The 20,539-nt window shown below is 41.1% G+C and overlaps 1 protein-coding gene across 6 annotated transcripts in view; it reads right to left on the minus strand.

The window, feature by feature from the left end:
* atg13 (ATG13 autophagy related 13 homolog (S. cerevisiae)) overlaps window positions 1–20,539 on the minus strand; it is a 132,122-nt gene that overhangs the window by 82,815 nt on the left and 28,768 nt on the right. For all 6 annotated transcript variants that reach the window (XM_063062192.1, XM_063062196.1, XM_063062195.1 and 3 more), the window contains 4 exons: window positions 15,201–15,281; window positions 14,668–14,787; window positions 1,067–1,113; window positions 629–769 (listed from right to left, as the gene is read on the minus strand). In XM_063062192.1, the coding sequence (XP_062918262.1) occupies window positions 629–769; window positions 1,067–1,113; window positions 14,668–14,787; window positions 15,201–15,281 (389 nt within the window). The remainder of the gene's footprint in view (window positions 1–628; window positions 770–1,066; window positions 1,114–14,667; window positions 14,788–15,200; window positions 15,282–20,539) is intronic.

The raw sequence follows: 20,539 nt of genomic DNA on the forward strand, positions 1-20,539 counted from the left end.
GATTAAACCCTGAAGCTGATGAAGAGACAAGGTCCTGTGTGACTCATTTGTATTGAGTTACAAATCTAAAGCATATCAATATAGGTTTTCTGTAAACTTACATCAGCACAAAATAAACTCAAATAAATCAGTTTTGGGGCAAATGACTTAAAAAAAAAACTTGCAGGTGGCAGTAGAGTGGTGCTGACAGAATATTCCTAAAGACTATATTAATTGTAAGTAATCCACTAAAAACAAGTACAAACTCCACAATGTGAGAAAATCTGGATTCTGTTTGAAACTATCTTGAAAAGCTTGGAAGAGTAAAGTGATCACTAAACTGTTGGATTGTTCTAAAGATCCACTGGCTCACTAATTTCTTGAGACAAGGAACAAAGAAACCCGAGGCTAGTTTGGTTCACGTGTGATTTGAAAAACACACTAAATGTGGTTTCAACTTAACTCATTTTGCAGGCCACTCACACATTGCGATGGGCATCAAATGAGTTTCACGTGTAACAATTGAGCTCAGGAGGATGAATTAAGAGCAAAACATATTTCAATACATTCTTCCCAATACTTTCACCTTTTGCATGGAGATAGATCAACAAGGCTACCTTTTAGGAGCAGCTAGGAAATAGCTTTTTACCTGTACAGGATTACGTAGTCATGTCCTTGTTTTCTGGATAGTTTATATGCAGGTGTTACTCTTGTGATTGCAAGAAGTGATTTCAATAGTAGTGACAGTCTGTTGTAGACAGTGTATGAAACCTTAATCTCTTTATCACACCTAAATAAAGATCAAAATTGTTAGAAAAGCAACTCAACCCAAGGGGTCTCTGCATTTCCAATCTACTTAACATTAGTGATAAAGTAGCTGAAGACATTGTTATTTGAACCAGCAACAACCAGATAAACAGGATTTTAATTCACCCACTCTAACATGAAACAATACCATCACTTCTCCAACATTGTGAATCATCAGGATGACTCAGGAAAGCACAGCTTGTTCTCAAATTTCTTATGATTTATCATCAAAATATGGTTTTGCTTGAAATTTGAAATTATTATCAAAGAACAAACTTACTTATCACTCATTTCCAAACACCATGTTTCCAACTCCATAGAATCTCCCTGAAAAGGGAAAAATGATATGCTTTTAAACAGTTTTTGAACAATAAAACATGTCAGCATATATGCCTAAAATCCCCAAGCCGAAGTGGCAGTGACTAACCGTACCACTCAGTTTACTCAAAGACATCATATCCTTCATTATATGTATTTGATTTCAAGAACACCAATCTTACTTTAACTATTACTGACTTGTATTTCAAGCAACACACACAAAATGCTGGTGGAACGTAGCAGGCCAGGCAACATCTATAGGAAGAAGTACAGTTGACGTTTCGGGTCAGGACCCTTTGTCAGGAGTGGTAATTACTGTCTAAGGCTCTCATTTGTCTCACTGTTTCAGAGAAATGTTTGTCTTACAACTGCATGGTTTGAAAATGCACAGAAAAGTAATCAAAATTATATGACAATATATTAAAAAAAAGACATTTCTGAAGCAACCCGGGATGCAGTGAATAAAACCATCTCATTTATACGCCATTCTCATTCACACTGGGCCTTAAAATTCCTCTGGCCATAATGATAGGAAAGGAATCCCATTGATTCAACAGTAATAAGGAACAGTGATGAAAGTATAACTTAGAAAATGGAACTGTTACCATTCCATTCCATTGTTACTACTACAGTAGCTAAACACGTTTTATCAGCTTGCAGCAATGGACTCTACTCATCTATCAATACTGACACCCGAGGAGGCTACAGCATATACAGCCTTGAGGCAAATTTCGTGTACTGGTTCTGGGTATCTGGTGTATTATTGCAGTATTTATCGAAGTGAGAGGGTTTCAAGCCTGTAAAATTTGACAATATGGAACAGAATTCAGGAAGCAAGTTATTTGTTACAGACTACACTATTTCGACCATGATCTTATGTTAGCATTGACATCCAGTTAAAAATCTACTGACTGGTGATCTTCATGATGTTGGTAGGGGAGATTAAGTGCTGAAAGGTCACTGAAAAACATGCCATTTATTGTGTTATGTGTTTGGGATGCTCATTACTAGTTTTTAAAAATGTTAAGAACGCTACTGTCCAAATTTTGAACTGAGCAATATGCAATCTTGGTTGTGTTGTTGACTAAACAGTCTTCATAGGCATTCATACCTGTTCTACTGCGTCAGAACAGATGTAAATATCTATTAAGACTGTAGGATCATCAGAAAAATAGTCTTACTCTTTAACAAGCAATGGAGTTAAGTAACTCATGAACTAATATTATTACTGACATTTGACCCTCCAATAGGATCAAATAAGAGATGGACAAAAAATATCATCTTGTGAGTGGCAACTCTATCGTCCAAATAAAATAATGAAAATGATTCAGACCATGGATGCTTCACTCAATAATGACCTAGACCTGCATCTGCTTTCTTGTGTGTCAAGTACAAATGCAAAGAGAATAATTTTCCTTTTGACTCCATCAGGACAAGCCTGTATTGATGTCAGCAGTAAAGGTTCCAATGAATTTTGAACTGAGGTCACATTGTAAACAGTTTATTGAGGAGCAATATCAAGTGTCTTAATGGCACATCCCAGATGTGCCAATATTCTACTACTAATAGTGAGCCACAGAAAGTTGGCTGGGATGGATTTATCTGGTGTGATCTTGTAGGCAGGTTATCATAGGACAACATATTACTGGACAAAGTCATAAATGTAACGAAAGCCTTTGCCAGGTTTTCAGCACCATAGCAAGATGCTTATAACATTTGGTATACAACAGCATTCAGCCTTTCGTCTCATGTTGACTCTTTGGCAGAACTGTTCAATGAGTTCCATCTTGTCACCATATCCTTTACATTTAAGTTTATCTCTCAAGATATTTACGAAACTTTTGGAAATGATCACTTACTCTTCTTCCCCTTTTCAGATCACAACATCATGTGCACACAGAAACGGTTCCTCCGGTCAACTGTTTTTGTTTCTTCTGTTAATTGACCTAAATCTATCTCATCTGCCTTGAGAAACAGCTTTTTCACTTTCAGAATCAAACCAGTTCACAATTTTAAGTTCATTAATCTTCTTCTTAACTGAATGCTCCAAATCCCTAAACCTAACTCAGTGAATCTCAAATGCATTCTTGATAAAAAGTTCCGATAATTCCCATGCTCAGAACACAATGCTCTAGCTGTACCAAAAACCTAATTTTTGGACAGTCAAAAAGGTTCACTCAGCATTCAGGATGAGATAGGAAATTGGATTACACATTGGCTTTATGGGTAAAGCCAGAATGTGGACATAGAGGGTTGCCTCTCTGAGTGGCAGCCAGTGACTAGTAGTGTGCCAAAGGGATCAGTGCTGGGTCCTTTGTTGTATCAATGATCTGGATAGTAATGGAGTTAATTGCATCAGCAAATTTGCAGTTTACATCACAATTAGGGATGTAATGGATAGTGAGGAAGGCATGCAAAAGGATCTGCATCAGTTGGAAAAATGGGCTGAGAAATGGCAGACGGAATTTGATACAGAGAAGTGTGAGGCTTTTTTGCACTTTGGTAGGACTAACCAGGGCAGATCTTACAGTAAAAGATAGCACACTGAGGAGTGCGGTAGAACAAAGGGATCTGGGAATACAGGCACATCATTCATTGAAACTGGTGTCACAGGTAGGTAGGGTCGTTAAGAAAGCTCTTGACACATTGGCCTTCAAAAAAGTCAATGTCATAGTCATACTTTACTAATCCCGGGGGAAATTGGTTTTCATTACAGTTGCACCATAAATAATTAAATAGTAATCTGTAAATTATGCTAGGAATTAAGTCCAGGAGCAGCCTATTGGCTCAGGCTGTCTGACCCTCTAAGGGAGGAGTTGTAAAGTTTGATGGTCACAGGCAGGAATGACTTCCTATGACGTTCAGTGTTGCATCTCGGTGGAATGAGTCTCTGGCTGAATGTACTCCTGTGCCCACCCAGTACATTATGTAGTGGATGGGAGACATTGTCCAAGATGGCATGCAACTTGGACAGCATCCACTTTTCAGACACCACTGTCAGAGAGTCCAGTTCCATCCCCACAACATCACTGGCCTTACGAATGAGTTTGTAGATTCTGTTGGTGTCTGCTATCCACAGCCTGCTGCCCCAGCACACAACAGCAAACATGATCGCACTGGCCACCACAGATATATTGAGTACAGAAGATGGGGTGTTATGTTGAAGGTGTATAAGACGTTGGTGAGGCCTGATCTGGAGTACTGTGTGTAGTTCTGATCACTTACCTACAGGAAAGACGTAAACAAGGTTGAAAGAGTGCAGAGAAAATTTACAAGGATGTTGCTGGGTCTGGAGGACCCTAGTTATAAGGAAAAATTGACTAGGTTAGGACTGTGTTCTTTAAAACGTAGAAGATTGAGAGGAGATTTGATAGAGGTATACAAAATTATGAAGGATATACAAAAGATAAATGCAAGCAGGCTTTTTCCACTGTTGGGTGGGACCACAACCAAAGCTTATGGATTAAGGGTGAAAGGTAAGAAGAATAAGGGGAACATAAGGGGAAACTTCGTCACTAAGAGGGTCAGGAAAGTGTGGAATGTGCAGCCAGCACAAGTGGTCTATGCGAGCTCGATTTCAATGCTTAATAGAAATTTGGATAGGTACATGGCTATGGTCCCGGTGCAGGTCTTTGGCAGTAGGCAGTTTAAATGGTTTTTGGCATGGACAAGATGGACCTGTTTCTGTGGTGTACTTCTCTATGACTTAGTTGTGTTTGAACTCCATTCTTCATTTTTTTTGTTGTTATTTGAGGAGAGGGGCAGTATGAGTGTGAGGGCAGTTTGTTGTTCTCGGTGCCGGATGTGGGAGGCCCTGGAGTCTCCAAGCCTCCCGGACGTCCACATCTGCGCCGGGTGCGCCGAGATGCAGCTCCTAAGGGACCATGTTAGGGAACTGGAGCTGCAGCTCGATGACCTTCGTCTGGTCAGGGAGAGTGAGGAGTTGATAGAGAGGATTTACAGGCAGGTGGTCACACCGGGGCCACGGGAGGCAGACCAGTGGGTCACGGTTAGGAGGGGGAAGGGGAAGAGTCAGGTAATAGAGAGTACCCCGGTGGCTGTGCCCCTTGACAATAGGTACTCCTGTTTGAGTACTGTTGGGGGGTGACAGCTTACCTGGGGGAAGTGACAGTGGCCGTGCCTCTAGCACAGATTCCGGCCCTGTAGCTCAGAAGGGCAGGGAAAGGAAAAGGAGGGCAGTTGTAATAGGGGACTCGATAGTAAGGGGGTCAGATAGGCGATTCTGTGGACGCAGTCCAGAGACCCGGATGGTAGTTTGCCTCCCTGGTGCCAGGGTCCGGGATACTTCTGATCGTGTCCAAGATATCCTGAAGTGGGAGGGTGAAGAGCCAGAGGTCGTGGTACATATAGGTACCAATGACATAGGTAGGAAAAGGGAAGAGGTCCTGAAAGGAGAATATAGGGAGCTAGGAAGGGAGTTGAGAAAAAGGACCGCAAAGGTAGTAATCTCGGGATTGCTGCCTGTGCCACACGACAGTGAGAGTAGGAATGCAATGAGGTGGAGGATAAATGCGTGGCTGAGGGATTGGAGCAGGGGGCAGGGATTCAAGTTTTTGGATCATTGGGACCTCTTTTGGCGCAGGCATGACCTGTACAAAAAGGATGGGTTACACTTAAATCCTAGGGGGACCAATATCCTGGCAGGGAGATTAGCGAGGGCTACTGAGGTGACTTTAAACTAGAATGGTTGGGGGGGTGGGAATCAAATTAAAGAGGCTAGGCGAGAGGAGGTTAGTTCACAACAGGGGGATGGGAAACAGTGCAGAGAGACAGAGGGGTGTAAAATGAGGGTAGAAGCAAAAAGTAGTAAGGTGAAAAGTAAACAACAGGAATTCTGCAGATGCTGGAAATTCAAGCAACATACATCAAAGTTGCTGGTGAACGCAGCAGGCCAAGCAGCATCTATAGGAAGAGGCGCAGTCGACGTTTCAGGCCGAGACCCTTCGTCAGGACTAGTCCTGACGAAGGGTCTCGGCCTGAAACGTCGACTGCGCCTCTTCCTATAGGTGCTGCTTGGCCTGCTGCGTTCACCAGCAACTTTGATGAAGGTGAAAAGTAAAACAGGCAGGCCGACAAATTCAGGGCAAGCATCAAAAAGGGCCACTTTTCAACATAATTGTATAAGGGCTAAGAGAGTTGTAAAAGCGCGCCTGAAGGCTCTGTGTCTCAATGCAAGGTTCATTCGTGACAAGGTGGATGAATTAAAAGTGCAGATTGTTATCAATGAATATGATATAGTTGGGATCACCGAGACATGGCTCCAGGGTGACCAAGGATGGGAGCTCAATATTCAGGGATATTCAATATTCAGGAGGGATAGACATGAAAGAAAAAGAGGTGGGGTGGCGTTGCTGGTTAGAGAGGAGATTAACACAATAGAAAGGAAGGACATAAGCCGGGAGGATGTGGAATCGATATGGGTAGAGCTGCATAACACTAAGGGGCAGAAAACGCTGGTGGGAGTTGTGTACAGGCCACCTAACAGTAGTAGTGAGGTTGGGGATGGTATTAAACAGGAAATTAGAAATGTGTGCAATAAAGGAACAGCAGTTATAATGGGTGACTTCAATCTACATGTAGATTGGGTGACCCAAATTGGTAAGGGTGCTGAGGAAGAGGATTTCTTGGAATGTATGCAGGATGGTTTTTTGAACCAACATGTCGAGGAACCAACTAGAGAGCAGGCTATTCTAGACTGGGTATTGAGCAATGAGGAAAGGTTAATTAGCAATCTTGTCGTGAGAGGCCCCTTGGGTAAGAGTGACCATAATATGGTGGAATTCTTCATTAAGATGGAGAGTGACATAGTTAATGCAGAAACAAAGGTTCTGAACTTAAAAGAGGGTAACTTTGAAGGTATGAGACGTGAATTAGCTAAGATAGGCTAGCAAATGATACTTAAAGGGTTGACAGTGGATATGCAATGGCAAGCATTTAAAGATCGCATGGATGAACTACAACAATTGTTCATCCCAGTTTGGTAAAGAATAAATCAAGGAAGGTAGTGCACCCGTGGCTGACAAGGGAAATTAGGGATAGTATCAATTCCAAAGAAGAAGCATACAAATTAGCCAGAAAAAGTGGCTCACCTGAGGACTGGGAGAAATTCAGAGTTCAGCAGAAGAGGACAAAGGGCTTAATGAGGAAGGGGAAAAAAGATTATGAGAGAAAACTGGCAGGGAACATAAAAACTAACTGTAAAAGCTTTTATAGATATGTGAAAAGAAAAAGATTGGTTAAGACAAATGTAGGTCCCCTACAGATAGAAACAGGTGAATTGATTATCGGGAGCAAGGACATGGCAGACCAATTGAATAATTACTTTGACAAACAACAGGAATTCTGCAGATGCTGGAAATTCAAGCAACATACATCAAAGTTGCTGGTGAACGCAGCAGGCCAAGCAGCATCTATAGGAAGAGGCGCAGTCGACGTTTCAGGCCGAGACCCTTCGTCAGGACTAACTGAAGGAAGAGTGAATAAGGGATTTGAAAGCTGGAGGGGGAGGGGGAGATGCAAAATGATAGGAGAAGACAGGAGGGGGAGGGATAGAGCCGAGAGCTGGACAGGTGATAGGCAAAAGGGGATACGAGAGGATCATGGGACAGGAGGTCCGGGAAGAAAGACGGGGGGGGGTGACCCAGAGGATGGGCAAGAGGTATATTCAGAGGGGCAGAGGGAGAAAAAGGAGAGTGAGAGAAAGAATGTGTGCATAAAAATGAGTAACAGATGGGGTATGAGGGGGAGGTGGGGCCTTAGCGGAAGTTAGAGAAGTCGATGTTCATGCCATCAGGTTGGAGGCTACCCAGACGGAATATAAGGTGTTGTTCCTCCAACCTGAATGTGGTTTCATCTTTACAGTAGAGGAGGCCGTGGATAGACATGTCAGAATGGGAATGGGATGTGGAATTAAAATGTGTGGCCACTGGGAGATCCTGCTTTCTCTGGCGGACAGAGCGTAGATGTTCAGCAAAGCGGTCTCCCAGTCTGCGTCGGGTCTCACCAATATATAAAAGGCCACATCGGGAGCACCGGACGCAGTATATCACCCCAGTCGACTCACAGGTGAAGTGATGCCTCACCTGGAAGGACTGTTTGGGGCCCTGAATGGTGGTAAAGGAGGAAGTGTAAGGGCATGTGTAGCACTTGTTCCGCTTACACGGATAAGTGCCAGGAGGGAGATCAGTGGGGAGGGATGGGGGGGACGAATGGACAAGGGAGTTGTGTAGGGAGCGATCCCTGCGGAATGCAGAGGGGGGGGGAGGGAAAGATGTGCTTAGTGGTGGGATCCCGTTGGAGGTGGCGGAAGTTACGGAGAATAATATGTTGGACCCGGAGGCTGGTGGGGTGGTAGGTGAGGACCAGGGGAACCCTATTCCTAGTGGGGTGGTGGGAGGATGGAGTGAGAGCAGATGTACGTGAAATGGGGGAGATGCGTTTAAGAGCAGAGTTGATAGTGGAGGAAGGGAAGCCCCTTTCTTTAAAAAATGAAGACATCTCCCTCGTCCTAGAATGAAAAGCCTCATCCTGAGAGCAGATGCGGCGGAGACGGAGGAATTGCGAGAAGGGGATGGCGTTTTTGCAAGAGACAGGGTGAGAAGAGGAATAGTCCAGATAGCTGTGAGAGTCAGTAGGCTTGTAGTAGACATCAGTGGATAAGCTGTCTCCAGAGACAGAAATAATTACTTTGGTTCTGTCTTCACTAAGGAGGACATAAATAATCTTCCAGAAATAGTAGGGGACAGAGGGTCCAGTGAGATGGAGGAACTGAGGGAAATACATTTTAGTAGGGAAGTGGTATTAGGTAAATTGAAAGGATTGAAGGCAGACAAATCCCCAGGGCCAGATGGTCTGCATCCCAGAGTGCTTAAGGAAGTAGCCCAAGAAATAGTGGATGCATTAGTGATAATTTTTCAAAACTCGTTAGATTCTGGACTAGTTCCTGAGGATTGGAGGGTGACTAATGTAACCCCACTTTTTAAAAAAGGAGGGAGAGAGAAACCAGGGAATTATAGACCGGTTAGCCTAACATCGGTGGTGGGGAAACTGCAAGAGTCAGTTACCAAAGATGTGATAACAGCACATTTGGAAAGCGGTGAAATGATCGGACAAAGTCAGCATGGATTTGTGAAAGGAAAATCATGTCTGACAAATCTCATAGAATTTTTTGAGGATGTAACTAGTAGAGTGGATAGGGGAGAACCAGTAGATGTGGTATATTTGGATTTTCAAAAGGCTTTTGACAAGGTCCCACACAAGAGATTAGTGTGCAAACTTAAAGCACACGGTACTGGGGGTAAGGTATTGATGTGGATAGAGAATTGGTTGACAGACAGGGACCTTTTCAGAATGGCAGGCAGTGACTAGTGGGGTACCGCAAGGCTCAGTGCTGGGACCCCAGTTGTTTAGAGTATATATTAATGACTTGGATGAGGGAATTAAATGCAGCATCTCCAAGTTTGCGGATGACACGAAGCTGGGCGGCAGTGTTAGCTGTGAGGAGGATGCTAAAAGGATGCAGGGTGACTTGGATAGGTTAGGTGAGTGGGCAAATTCATGGCAGATGCAATTTAATTTGGATAAATGTGAAGTTATCCACTTTGGTGGCAAAAAAAGGAAAAGAGATTATTATCTGAATAGTGGCTGATTAGGAAAAGGGGAAGTGCAACGAGACCTGGGTGTCATTATACACCAGTCATTGAAAGTGGGCATGCAGGTACAGCAGGTGGTGAAAAAGGCGAATGGTATGCTGGCACTTATAGCAAGAGCATTCGAGTACAGGAGCAGGGAGGTACTACTGTAGTTGTACAAGGCCTTGGTGAGACCACACCTGGAGTATTGTGGGAAGTTTTGGTCTCCTAATCTGAGGAAAGACATCCTTGCCATAGAGGGAGTACAAAGAAGGTTCACCAGATTGACTCCTGGGATGGCAGGACTTTCATATGATGAAAGACTGGATGAACTAGGCTTATACTCTCTGGAATTTAGAAGATTGAGGGGGGATCTGATTGAAACGTATAAAATCCTAAAGGGATTGGACAGGCTAGATGCAGGAAGATTGTTCCTGATGTTGGGGAAGTCCAGAACGAGGGGTCACAGTTTGAGGATAAAGGGGAAGCCTTTTAGGACCGAGATTAGGAAAAACTTCTTCACACAGAGAGTGGTGAATCTGTGGAATTCTCTGCCACAGGAAACAGTTGAGGCCAGTTCATTGGCTATATTTAAGAGGGAGTTAGATATGGCCCTTGTGGCTAAAGGGATCAGGGGGTATGGAGGGAAGGCTGGTACAGGGTTCTGAGTTGGATGATCAGCCATGATCATACTGAATGGCAGTGCAGGCTCCAAGGGCCGAATGGCCTACTCCTGCACCTATTTTCTATGTTTCTATGTTTCAAATAATAAAGCCAACGATTGCATGTAATTTCTTTTTATTGAATTACATCTATTTGCACTTGTCCTTAACATTAATTATTTATCCAACAGCTTTCACTGTCCATGCTTCTTTTAATATATAGTTTTCTTCATGCTTAACAAAATGCAGTAGAGCTCAAAGCATGCAACATTAATTCTCAAGAATACTATCAATTATGGAATGTTATAATTATGAATAAAAACTTTATGAATTAGGACCATTTTCGGAAATAGAGAACTTCACAGGATGACTTAATAATTGTTCAAAATGATAAAAAAAAATCCAACCAGGGAGGATTATACATTTGTATCTTCTCACTCTAATCACAATTTAGAATGTATGAGGGGGTTAGAGCAAGGAGCTACAGATGTATAATTCAGCCAGCAAACTGTAAAATCCATTTCTTTTAACACTTGCAGAATACATCACTGGAATTTGTGAATGTGGTGAAAAAGCGTGTCCACACATTTTGTATAAATACTGCTGTATGGAAGGCACTTAGTGGCTTCATAACTTTGTGAAGTGAACTGACGTGAGCAAAGACACAAGAAGCAGGAGATACTGGTTTTTGGAGCAACAAATAATTTGTTGGAAGAGTTCAAAGGGGGGTGGGTAGAGATATTGTTGACATTTTGGGTCAAGACTCCACACAGCAGTACTGAGGGAACACCAGCACCTGTGGTGCAAGTATACGAGGAAGGCCAAAAGGAACATCTATATTCGATTGCCACCTTACTCTATGTTGCTTCCTGTGCTGCTCCAGCCATATCCAAGGAAATTAGATAGTGAGAATAAAGTCAATTACAAAGACCTATTAAATGCTAGGAGTTTATGATGTATGGAAAAAATCTTCATGATTCTTCAACTTGTTTAGTTTTCATCTCCAACTCTAGAACTTCTAATTAGTCTTAACCCTCTATCAGATCGGCTTTATTTTATCTCTTACAAACTTTGATACACATCTTTAAAAAAAACCTTTTATTTCACAGTTTATTTTACTTCAAATTTTATAAAGTTAAGTAATTTGTCATTCTTTGTAAATGACATGGTTTCAATTTTTGATTGTTCAATTGGAGGCTATTTTAGGATATGACTAACTGACCAGGATTAAAGATCCAGGATGGATAAGGTAAAAGTATCAATTATTTCATGGCTTCAAATGCACTGTCAACACACTGAACAGCTGAAAAGTCAAATGTGCCAAATTTGGTCAAATGAATGCTCAATCAGCTGTTCAGCTTCAATATGTAGTCAGTACTAAAAGTGGAATATTCAATATTCATGTTGAAAGAGCAAGGTGATCCACATGGGAACTCACAAACAAATGATTGCAGTTTCTCTAGACTTGGACGCAGAGAAGGCATTTGATAGAGTGGAATGGGTATACTTATTTAGTGTTTTGGAGAAATTTGGATTTGGCAGAATATTTATAGCTTGGGTTAAACTATTATACCACTCGCCTTCAGCGTGTATACAGACAAATTATTTTCGATCTGGCTATTTCCCATTAACACGTGGCACTCGCCAAGGCTGCCCACTGTCCCCTCTTCTTTTTGCAATTGCAATTGAGCCTCTTTCTATTGCAATTAAGTCAACTACATTATTTCAAGGTGTTAGAAGAGGGGACATGGAACACCGTGTTTCCCTATATGCTGATGACCTCTTACTTTATGTTAGCGACCCTATAGGTAGTAGTCGTGCTATTGTGTCATTATTAGGCCAATTTGGAGCCTTCTCTGGCTATAAACTGAACTTTCAAAAAAGCAAATGCTTTCCCATTAATAACTTGGCCCTACAGATCCGACAGGAATCCTTGCCCTTTCCTTTATCTCAAGATGGTTTTGTATACCTAGGAATACATATTACTCGCTCTTTTACATCTCTGTTTGAAGCTAACTACAGGCCTCAGGTTAGCCAAATGAAGGCTGATTTCGAGAGATGGCGCAGTTTACCTCCTACTATAGCTGGGAGAATTCAGTCAGTGAAAATAACTATACTTCCTAGATTTCTCTATTTGTTTCAGTGTTTGCCAGTTTTCTTATCTAAGTTATTTTTTTACATCAGTTGATCAAGCTATAACCTCCTTTATTTGGGAAAATAAGGTCCCAAGGGTTAATAAGCGCATTCTTCAAAGAGGTCATGACATAGGTGGAATGGGTCTTCCCAGCTTTATTCATTATTACTGGGCATTGAACATTCAAAAAGTATTATTTTGGCTTCACCGGCCAGATATAATCTGGTGCCTGCTTGAGTCACGGTCTTGCCACTCCTCGTCTCTCCCAGCTTTGGTGTATTCTTCCTTACCATTGAAATCCTCTCAATTCACATCTAACCCGGTCGTGCTCTCTACCCTCAAAATTTTTAATCAATTTCGCTGCCACTATAAGTTCATATCAGCTTCAGTTTTGGGCCCCATTCATAAAAACCATTTATTTCCTCCCTCCACATTCGATTCAGCTTTTAGACAATGGGGTTTGAACGGTCTTATGCGCATTAAGGATTTGTATACTGATAACATATTTGATAGTTTTGATAACCTGCGCGGTAAGTATGGCCTTCCGCATAATCATTTTTTTAAATACCTGCAGATTCGCCACTTTGTCAAGGAAAAATTTCCCTCTTTTTCTGTTCTACCACCTGCTATGTTATGGGAAAAATTCACTCTTAGCTTTAACAATAAGGGGCTGATTTCTGAACTATACTCTCAGCTGATGTCTTTGGGAGTTCAAGATCTAAACAAAACTAAGAGTAGGTGGGAGGACGACCTCGGTATGGACCTTGCGGAAGAATATTGGGCAAAAGTATTGAATAGGGTTCATTTCTCATCATCATGTGCTAGACTGGGGCTCATACAATTCAAAGTTTTACACAGGGTACATTTAAGTAAAGCCAGACTGGCAGACATATACCCTGGGACGGACGCTGGCTGTGACAGGTGTTCCTTCTCTCCGGCTGGTTTAATACATGCATTTTGGTCATGTCCTCGGCTTGATGACTATTGGGCACTGGTTTTTAAAATTATCAGTGAGGTTTTGGGGGTGACACTGAGACCTTGCCCGCTTATAGCTGTATTTGGTGTGGCAGATGATGATTTGGGTTTAAATGCAAGCCAGTCAGATATCATTGCATTACATCTTCTAACCAAGCAGCAGCAGTTGGGGGAGTGGCAGATTTCCAACCCAGCAAAATTCTCCTATTGGCCCGTAGGAGAATTTTGCTGGGTTGGAAATCTGCCACTCCCCCAACTGCTGCTGCTTGGTTAGAAGATGTAATGCTTTTTCTGAAATTAGAAAAGATTAAATTCACTTTGAGGGGGTCTGTGAAAAAGTTCTATTTGAAATGGGGACCTTTCTTATCATATTTTGGGAGTCTTAAGGAATTACCTACTAGTTGAGGGCATTTGATTGTACTTAGGAAGTTGCCTCCCATTTAACACACTTATAATTTACCTCACAGGGTGGTTGATGAATTGTAAATATGAGTGTATTTTGGATCATGTGACATGTTGCAGATGTGTATGCGCTGTCGTATTGAAGTAGTGTGGGGGTACCGTTGTGAAATGTCCGTACTTATATTTGTGAATTGTTGTGTTGTAGATATATTAGCTGCCATGATATGTTTGGGGAGGGCGGGTGGGGGGGGGGGAGGTTTGTTTTGGGGGTACGATACTAAAGCAAAATGGAGGAAAATGTAATCCATTATATATTCTGTATTGTGTCATTCCTTCAATAAAAATAAATAAATAAATAAATAAATAAATAATAAAAAAAGGAAATACGAAATGTTATTTAGAAATTGAATTTTTGGACATAATGATTCAGTAGCTTTAGGTGAAAGGTGGAAGCAAAAAATTATTTATTTATAGCAAAATGTGAGCAGGCCAGTGAAAATTTTACCCACGCAAAGCTCCAGGAATTGCAGCTGTTATTTCTCAGAAACTTTAAAGGCCCGCCAAAATGAAACACAAGTTCCCTTCCTTTCACTGAATATTTGAAGTTGCTACATAATCAAATGTCAGCTTACTGGTTATTCCTTTTAGGAATTGGAGCATTACATAAAAAGTTGAGAAAAAGGTATTTAGAGTATACAAATACTGACATGCAATTAAGAAATTAAACTGAAATCCACACCTCAGATGTCTTCAGAGAAATTTCCACACACATTGACCGCCCAATTCCTGGAAGTTGCCCTGCCAGTGCTTTCTTCGCCTCATGGGTAACTTCAGGAATATCCTTTATTGCGAGGTTAAACTGAAACAGGAGGGTTATTTGCCAACAATCCAAGTATATCATAATAAGATTAACCTAGCCTCTTCAAATTCATTAAAGCTGTGGTTGATGAATTTAAGGCTTGCATGATGATCATATTTTATACTTAAAAAGAAATGAAAATATTTAATAACAATCTTATTTCGGAGTTAATCATACACAACCAATTTATGAGATAGGTAACTACTTTCAGAGAAATGCTTCATTCAGCATCAAATGTTGATTTTGGATGGAACCATCTTGGCTGTTTAGCCATTTCTACAAAACAAATGAATAACTTGCCAGTCGGCCTAGATATACACATTTTATACAATGGTGGTTAAGTCTGTGAAACTTCAATTTGGCAAATGTTAACTTAGAATGGGAATTTTTGGGATAGAGATGTATTTCCTTACCCAGTCTGAGCCTGTAGGGGAAGAGCTTGAACGGGTGCAGATTTTTTCTCCAAGTCGTGCTTGTACAATCACTTGAACCGTCTGAAAAACACAGCAGTTAAGTACATAGAAATTGGAGCAGTAGGAGGCTGTAAGGCCCCTTGAGCCACTGTTGCTATTCAGCAAATTGGGTCTTGGCTACAGCTCCACTTTCTTGCCAGATGCCACAATAATTCAAATAAGCCATCATACAGTTTTAATTTCTTGCCTCCATTGACAGCAGCAATGATTTTAAATTTTACATATTAATCAAAACTTTGCTGTAAGAATTCAAATGCAAAATCATCTTACAACTTTGAACCAAGGACCTACAGCTTTATAATCATTCCACATTAAGATTGCCTGATGACAATCAATTCACAGAAGCTAAGCTTTTTTCAGTTTGTCATATTGCCTCCTTCAGCTTAATAGATGATGCATGAGCATTTTTATTTTACTTAGTCAGCACGTTAACAGGCCTTTCTGGACTAACAATTTTGCACTGCTCAATTACACCCATGTGACCAATTAACCTATGAAATTGTACGTCTTTGGAATGAGGGAGGAAACTGGAGAACCCGGATGAAACCTACATTGTCATGCAAAAAATGTACAAACTCTTTACAAACAGCAGTAATATTGAACTTGTGTTGTTGATCTCATAATATTGTTATGCTAACCACTACACTACCATAACAACTGCAGTGTATTAGTTATTGTCCTCATGTTTACACCATGAATGTTCCTCCACTGTAACTGTAAAAGTGTATGGTTATCTAAAGATGTTAACATTTATAACAAGCATTAAATTTAAATTCTTGCCATCAATCTCAAACTTATCAATTTATGATACACTTTCACACCATATATGGATTATCCTTTTCAAATTTAATTGGTTTTTTATGTCTTAATTATTCATCTGCAGCTAATATGCGGTGATATAGCTAACAAATGGCACTTTTTGAAGAAATGGACAGTGTTGATAACGTTAACAACATTTATTCCTTAATGAAATAAAACACAGTCTATCTAGTTATTAACATATCACTATTTGTGGGATTTGTTTGTTTAAGTTAACTGTTCTTTCCTTTGAAACAACAGTAAATGAACTTCAAAAGTTCCAGAGATCGAATGAGACCAATAGAGTTCCAGAGAGGAAAGTATCTACCAATAAAAGGAAGGTAGGGCCAAGAAAAGTAGCCATTTACATTGGTCTGCTGACAAACAAAAGAATTAGACTAAGCAGGGATTTGAAAAAGCATTAGGAGATATTGTGGGTGCAAAACCTTTAAGAGATGGACACTCTTCGTATTTAATAAAGATCGTAAGCAATGCGAGAAAGCTTTGCGGTTAAAAGCTGTGGGAAGAAGGGAAGTAACAACAAGGGATTATATTGAACGACAGAGGCTTTGGGGAGTAGTTTCTGGAGTGCCTCTAATGTATGCGTGGACAATTTAAAAAATAATTTCGTCAAAAGTAAAGTTGTGGATGCTAAATGTTTACAAGGTTTTGTGGTGGAGTTCTAACAGATAGCTTTATCGATGTCGATTAAATTTGATGGAAAAATGTATACGTTAAAATTTGGTTATATGACTTATATGATTTGAGTATATGTGCTACCCTTTCTGAATGTTCTCAATGTCAGAAGTTTGGTCATGTAGCAGCTGTGTGTAAGGGTAAAAAGTGCTGTGGTAGTTATGAAGAAGAACATGATTATTGCAATTGCGGAGAAGGTGTTAGGTTAAATTGTAGTAACTGTGGAGGAGAATATATTTCTGCCTATGCAGTGTCCTGTATATAAGAAAGCTATGGAAGTGTAGCATGTTCAGGTCGAGATGGACAGGAGTTCTGCAGAAAGTACAGAAGACAGTGTCAATTGGACCTATTAATATCCAGAATACAGATAGTTTAAAGACAACGTGGGAAGCGCATGATAGTATAACAGAAGATTCTCTTATTGTTGATAAACTAAAGTTTGTCACATTCATGGCAGATGTGGTACAGGACAAACTAAAAGTAGGACAGAAAAAATTATAATTATATTAAAGACTGTAAAAAAAAACTAGAGATAGAGGACTTAACTCTAGAAGTTATTAATAATGCCTTACAAGGAGTTCAGATGTTCAGACCTCAAAGACAGGTTGTTAATGTTTTTTCCCTAATCTTACAATGGAATGCTAGAAGCCTGTTAGCTAATGATCAAGAGTTTACAAAATTTACTGAATATTTTAGATAAGTAGATAGATAAATACTTTATTGATTCCAAATGAGATTAGTGTTACAGTAGCATTACAAGTGCACAGATACACAAATGTTAGAAGAGAAGTAAGAAAGAATAAAAAAAAGTTACCTCAAACAGTCTAAACTGAAGGGGTCAGGAGGGGTCACCAATTCCCCAGCCATAGGCTGACTCATTATAGGGGCTAATGGCTGAGAATAAGAATGACCTCATATAGCGCTCTTTGGAGCAACACAGTTGGCTTACTCCATTACTAAAAGTGGTCCTCTGCTCAGCCAAGGTGGCATGCAGAAGGTGGGAAACATTTTCCAGAATGGTCAGGATTTTCCGTAGTGTCCTTTGTTTTACCACAACTTCCATTGTGTCCAGTTTGACTCCTATAACAGTCAGCCCTTCTAATCAGTTTCACCCATGTTGATGCCATTGCCCCAGCACACCACCGCACAGAATATTGTACTGGTGACAACAGACTGGGAGAACATGCGAAGGAGAAGCCTACATACTCGAAAGGACCCCAGTCTCTTCAGGAAATAGAGGTGACTCGGGCCCTTCTTGTACACAGCCTCTGTGTTGGTGCTGCACTCAAGTCTGTCTTCCAGGTGCGGAGCGGTTATGATGGCGCTAACTGGCGACTCCTTTGCTTGTATCTTCAAAAACAGCTCTATTTCTATCTTTGATATCTCTTTTATTCCTTTTTAAGGTTCTTTTGAAGACCCGGACCTGGAGTTACACTCTGACTTTGGTTCTTTGCGGGAATGGGACCCGCACTCAGGGGTTCACGACCAGCCGCTTTTTGATACCCCAAGGACATGGCCTGGAAGACAAGCATGCCTTCAGGGTTCTGGATTTTCGTGGCTCTGGAGACGTGCTGATTCTAGACTGGTGCCCCTGACTGAAGCAGCATGGGAGAACAAGGACATAGGAAGCAGCAGGTTCGCTGCTGTGGGTTATGTGTCCGAAGAGCTGCACCTTTCTGGGGCCAACACTCTGGGCGCAGAGCTCAGAAAAAGCGGCGCCATAGACTTTCAACATCGTAAATCAGTGAATTGTTTGCTATGTCTCCCCTCTCGCTATGAAATGGAGACACCTCTTTTCCCCTTGTTAGGGAGACAGCAAGTCTGTAGTATGTCGAATTACTGGATGAACGAGTAGTATTTGGGTACTGGAAGTTTGTCTTTATTGATGCTTGCTGCAAGCTCGAGTGCTCGGTGGAGGGGGGAGTTGGGTGGTGGATGCTTTTTGCTGATGGGGGGGTGGTTGCCTTACTGCTGCTTGTGTGGGCAAGGGGGGAGCTGGGGGGGGGGCTTTGGGATTCTAATGTTTAGCCGCCATTCTTTCTTTGGGCCACCCCCAAGGCACCCCACTGAGATTATATTGTGGTTCTGTTAAGTCATCCTCAATTTCAGTATTACTTGTAGAAATATGTGAAGTACCTTTACATCTACACATGTTACAATTAGCAATGGTTTATTGGTTTAATGTAAGAGGACAAAGTTTGTCATCCAATAATGTTGTCAATAAGAGTGTTAAACACTCTATTCTTCAGTTTTGGCACACTGGGAAATATGGACACAGAATCTTGGGTTATTTAACGTGGATGATGGTCCCAGTGTACCCCTTTAGTTTTTCCCTTTGCCTGTGGTTGATCTGGGTCTTCAGGAATGATCAAGATGAAAAGTGATTGTTTATGATTAGTACAGGAAGTTCAGCTACATATGCAAGGCAGATATTATGGATTCTTACATATCTACACAGAAGGTTTAGAAGATCCAGTGACAGGTCATTCAGGTGATTGCTAATGTTCCAAACTTTCAGGCGACTATTAAGAAAAGATTGTGAAAGTGTCAGTATTCCCATCTGAGATGATTGCTATCATTTTAGCCATAGAATGGGTCAAAGCAGTGTGTCCTGATTACGTACTTCTGTGCTCTGATTTGTTCTCAGTCTTGATATCTTTTAAAACAGGCCAGGACATTCTTCTTGAGATTGGACAACATCCATTGAGGCTGCAGGGTCTCGATCTGTGTATACATTTCATATGGGTTTTTGTCCATGTTGGGTTTGAAGAAAATGAGGAGGCAGACATTCTTACCAAGCAATCATTTAAAATAAATATATAAATGTCCTGGTGATTTTGCACAAGGGAGAGATGAAAGCCATACTTAAAAAGTCGACTCAGTCGCAATGGCAATAGAGTTGGGATGAGGAAAAATCCAGAGGACGGTTGGAACTCAGCTGGGGATGGGTATAAAAGGAAGGAAGGAAGGAAGAAGTTGTACTTGTACGTTTATGTATTGGACATACTAGGCTGAATAATTCTTTGTTCAGAATTAATAGGCATGATACGAGCATTTGTAGGAAATGCAATTGTCAAGAAAAGATGCAGTATATATTGTCTGAATGCAGTTTCAATGAGGTGCAAAGGAAACAAATAATTGTTAGATTGAATTCTTTGGGAGAGCCACAGTACAACATGGACAGTTTGTTAGGATATCACTGCCATTGTAATGTATACAAGCGCATACTTGACTTTCTGAAAAGCATTAAACTTCTTGATATTATATGAATATTTTTTGTGTTATTGTGTGACCTTTGACATAGTGGTCAAAGTCACTCAATCTAGGTGTTCAATGAGATTCCTCTCATTCTTCTTAATTCCAGCAGGTATGGGCCCAGATCCATTAAGTGCCCTCATACATTCTCATACCATCTCTTTAGCTACCTCTTTCAGAACCTTGGGTGTAGTCCATCTGGTCCAGGCAATTTCAGATCTTGCAGCTTCTTAAGCAATTCAGGAGATCAAATAAAAGGTGGTAGTATATAGTTAATGGAGGCAGCTTAATAACATTGAAATCTAGAGCGATCTTGGAATCCAGGTCCATTGTCAACTGAAAGTGGCTACACAAATAGATAAGGTGGTGAGGAAGACATACGGCATTCTTTTCTGCATTGATAGGAGTGTCGAGTACATGAGTAAGTCACGCTGCTGGGGCATAAAACTTTAGTTACAGTGCACTTGGTGGTATTGTGTGCAGTTCTAGTTACTCCATTACATGCAAACACAGGAATTCTGCAGATGCTG

This window comes from Mobula hypostoma, chromosome 11 (assembly GCF_963921235.1).
Source record: "Mobula hypostoma chromosome 11, sMobHyp1.1, whole genome shotgun sequence".
Lineage (NCBI taxonomy): Eukaryota > Metazoa > Chordata > Chondrichthyes > Myliobatiformes > Myliobatidae > Mobula > Mobula hypostoma.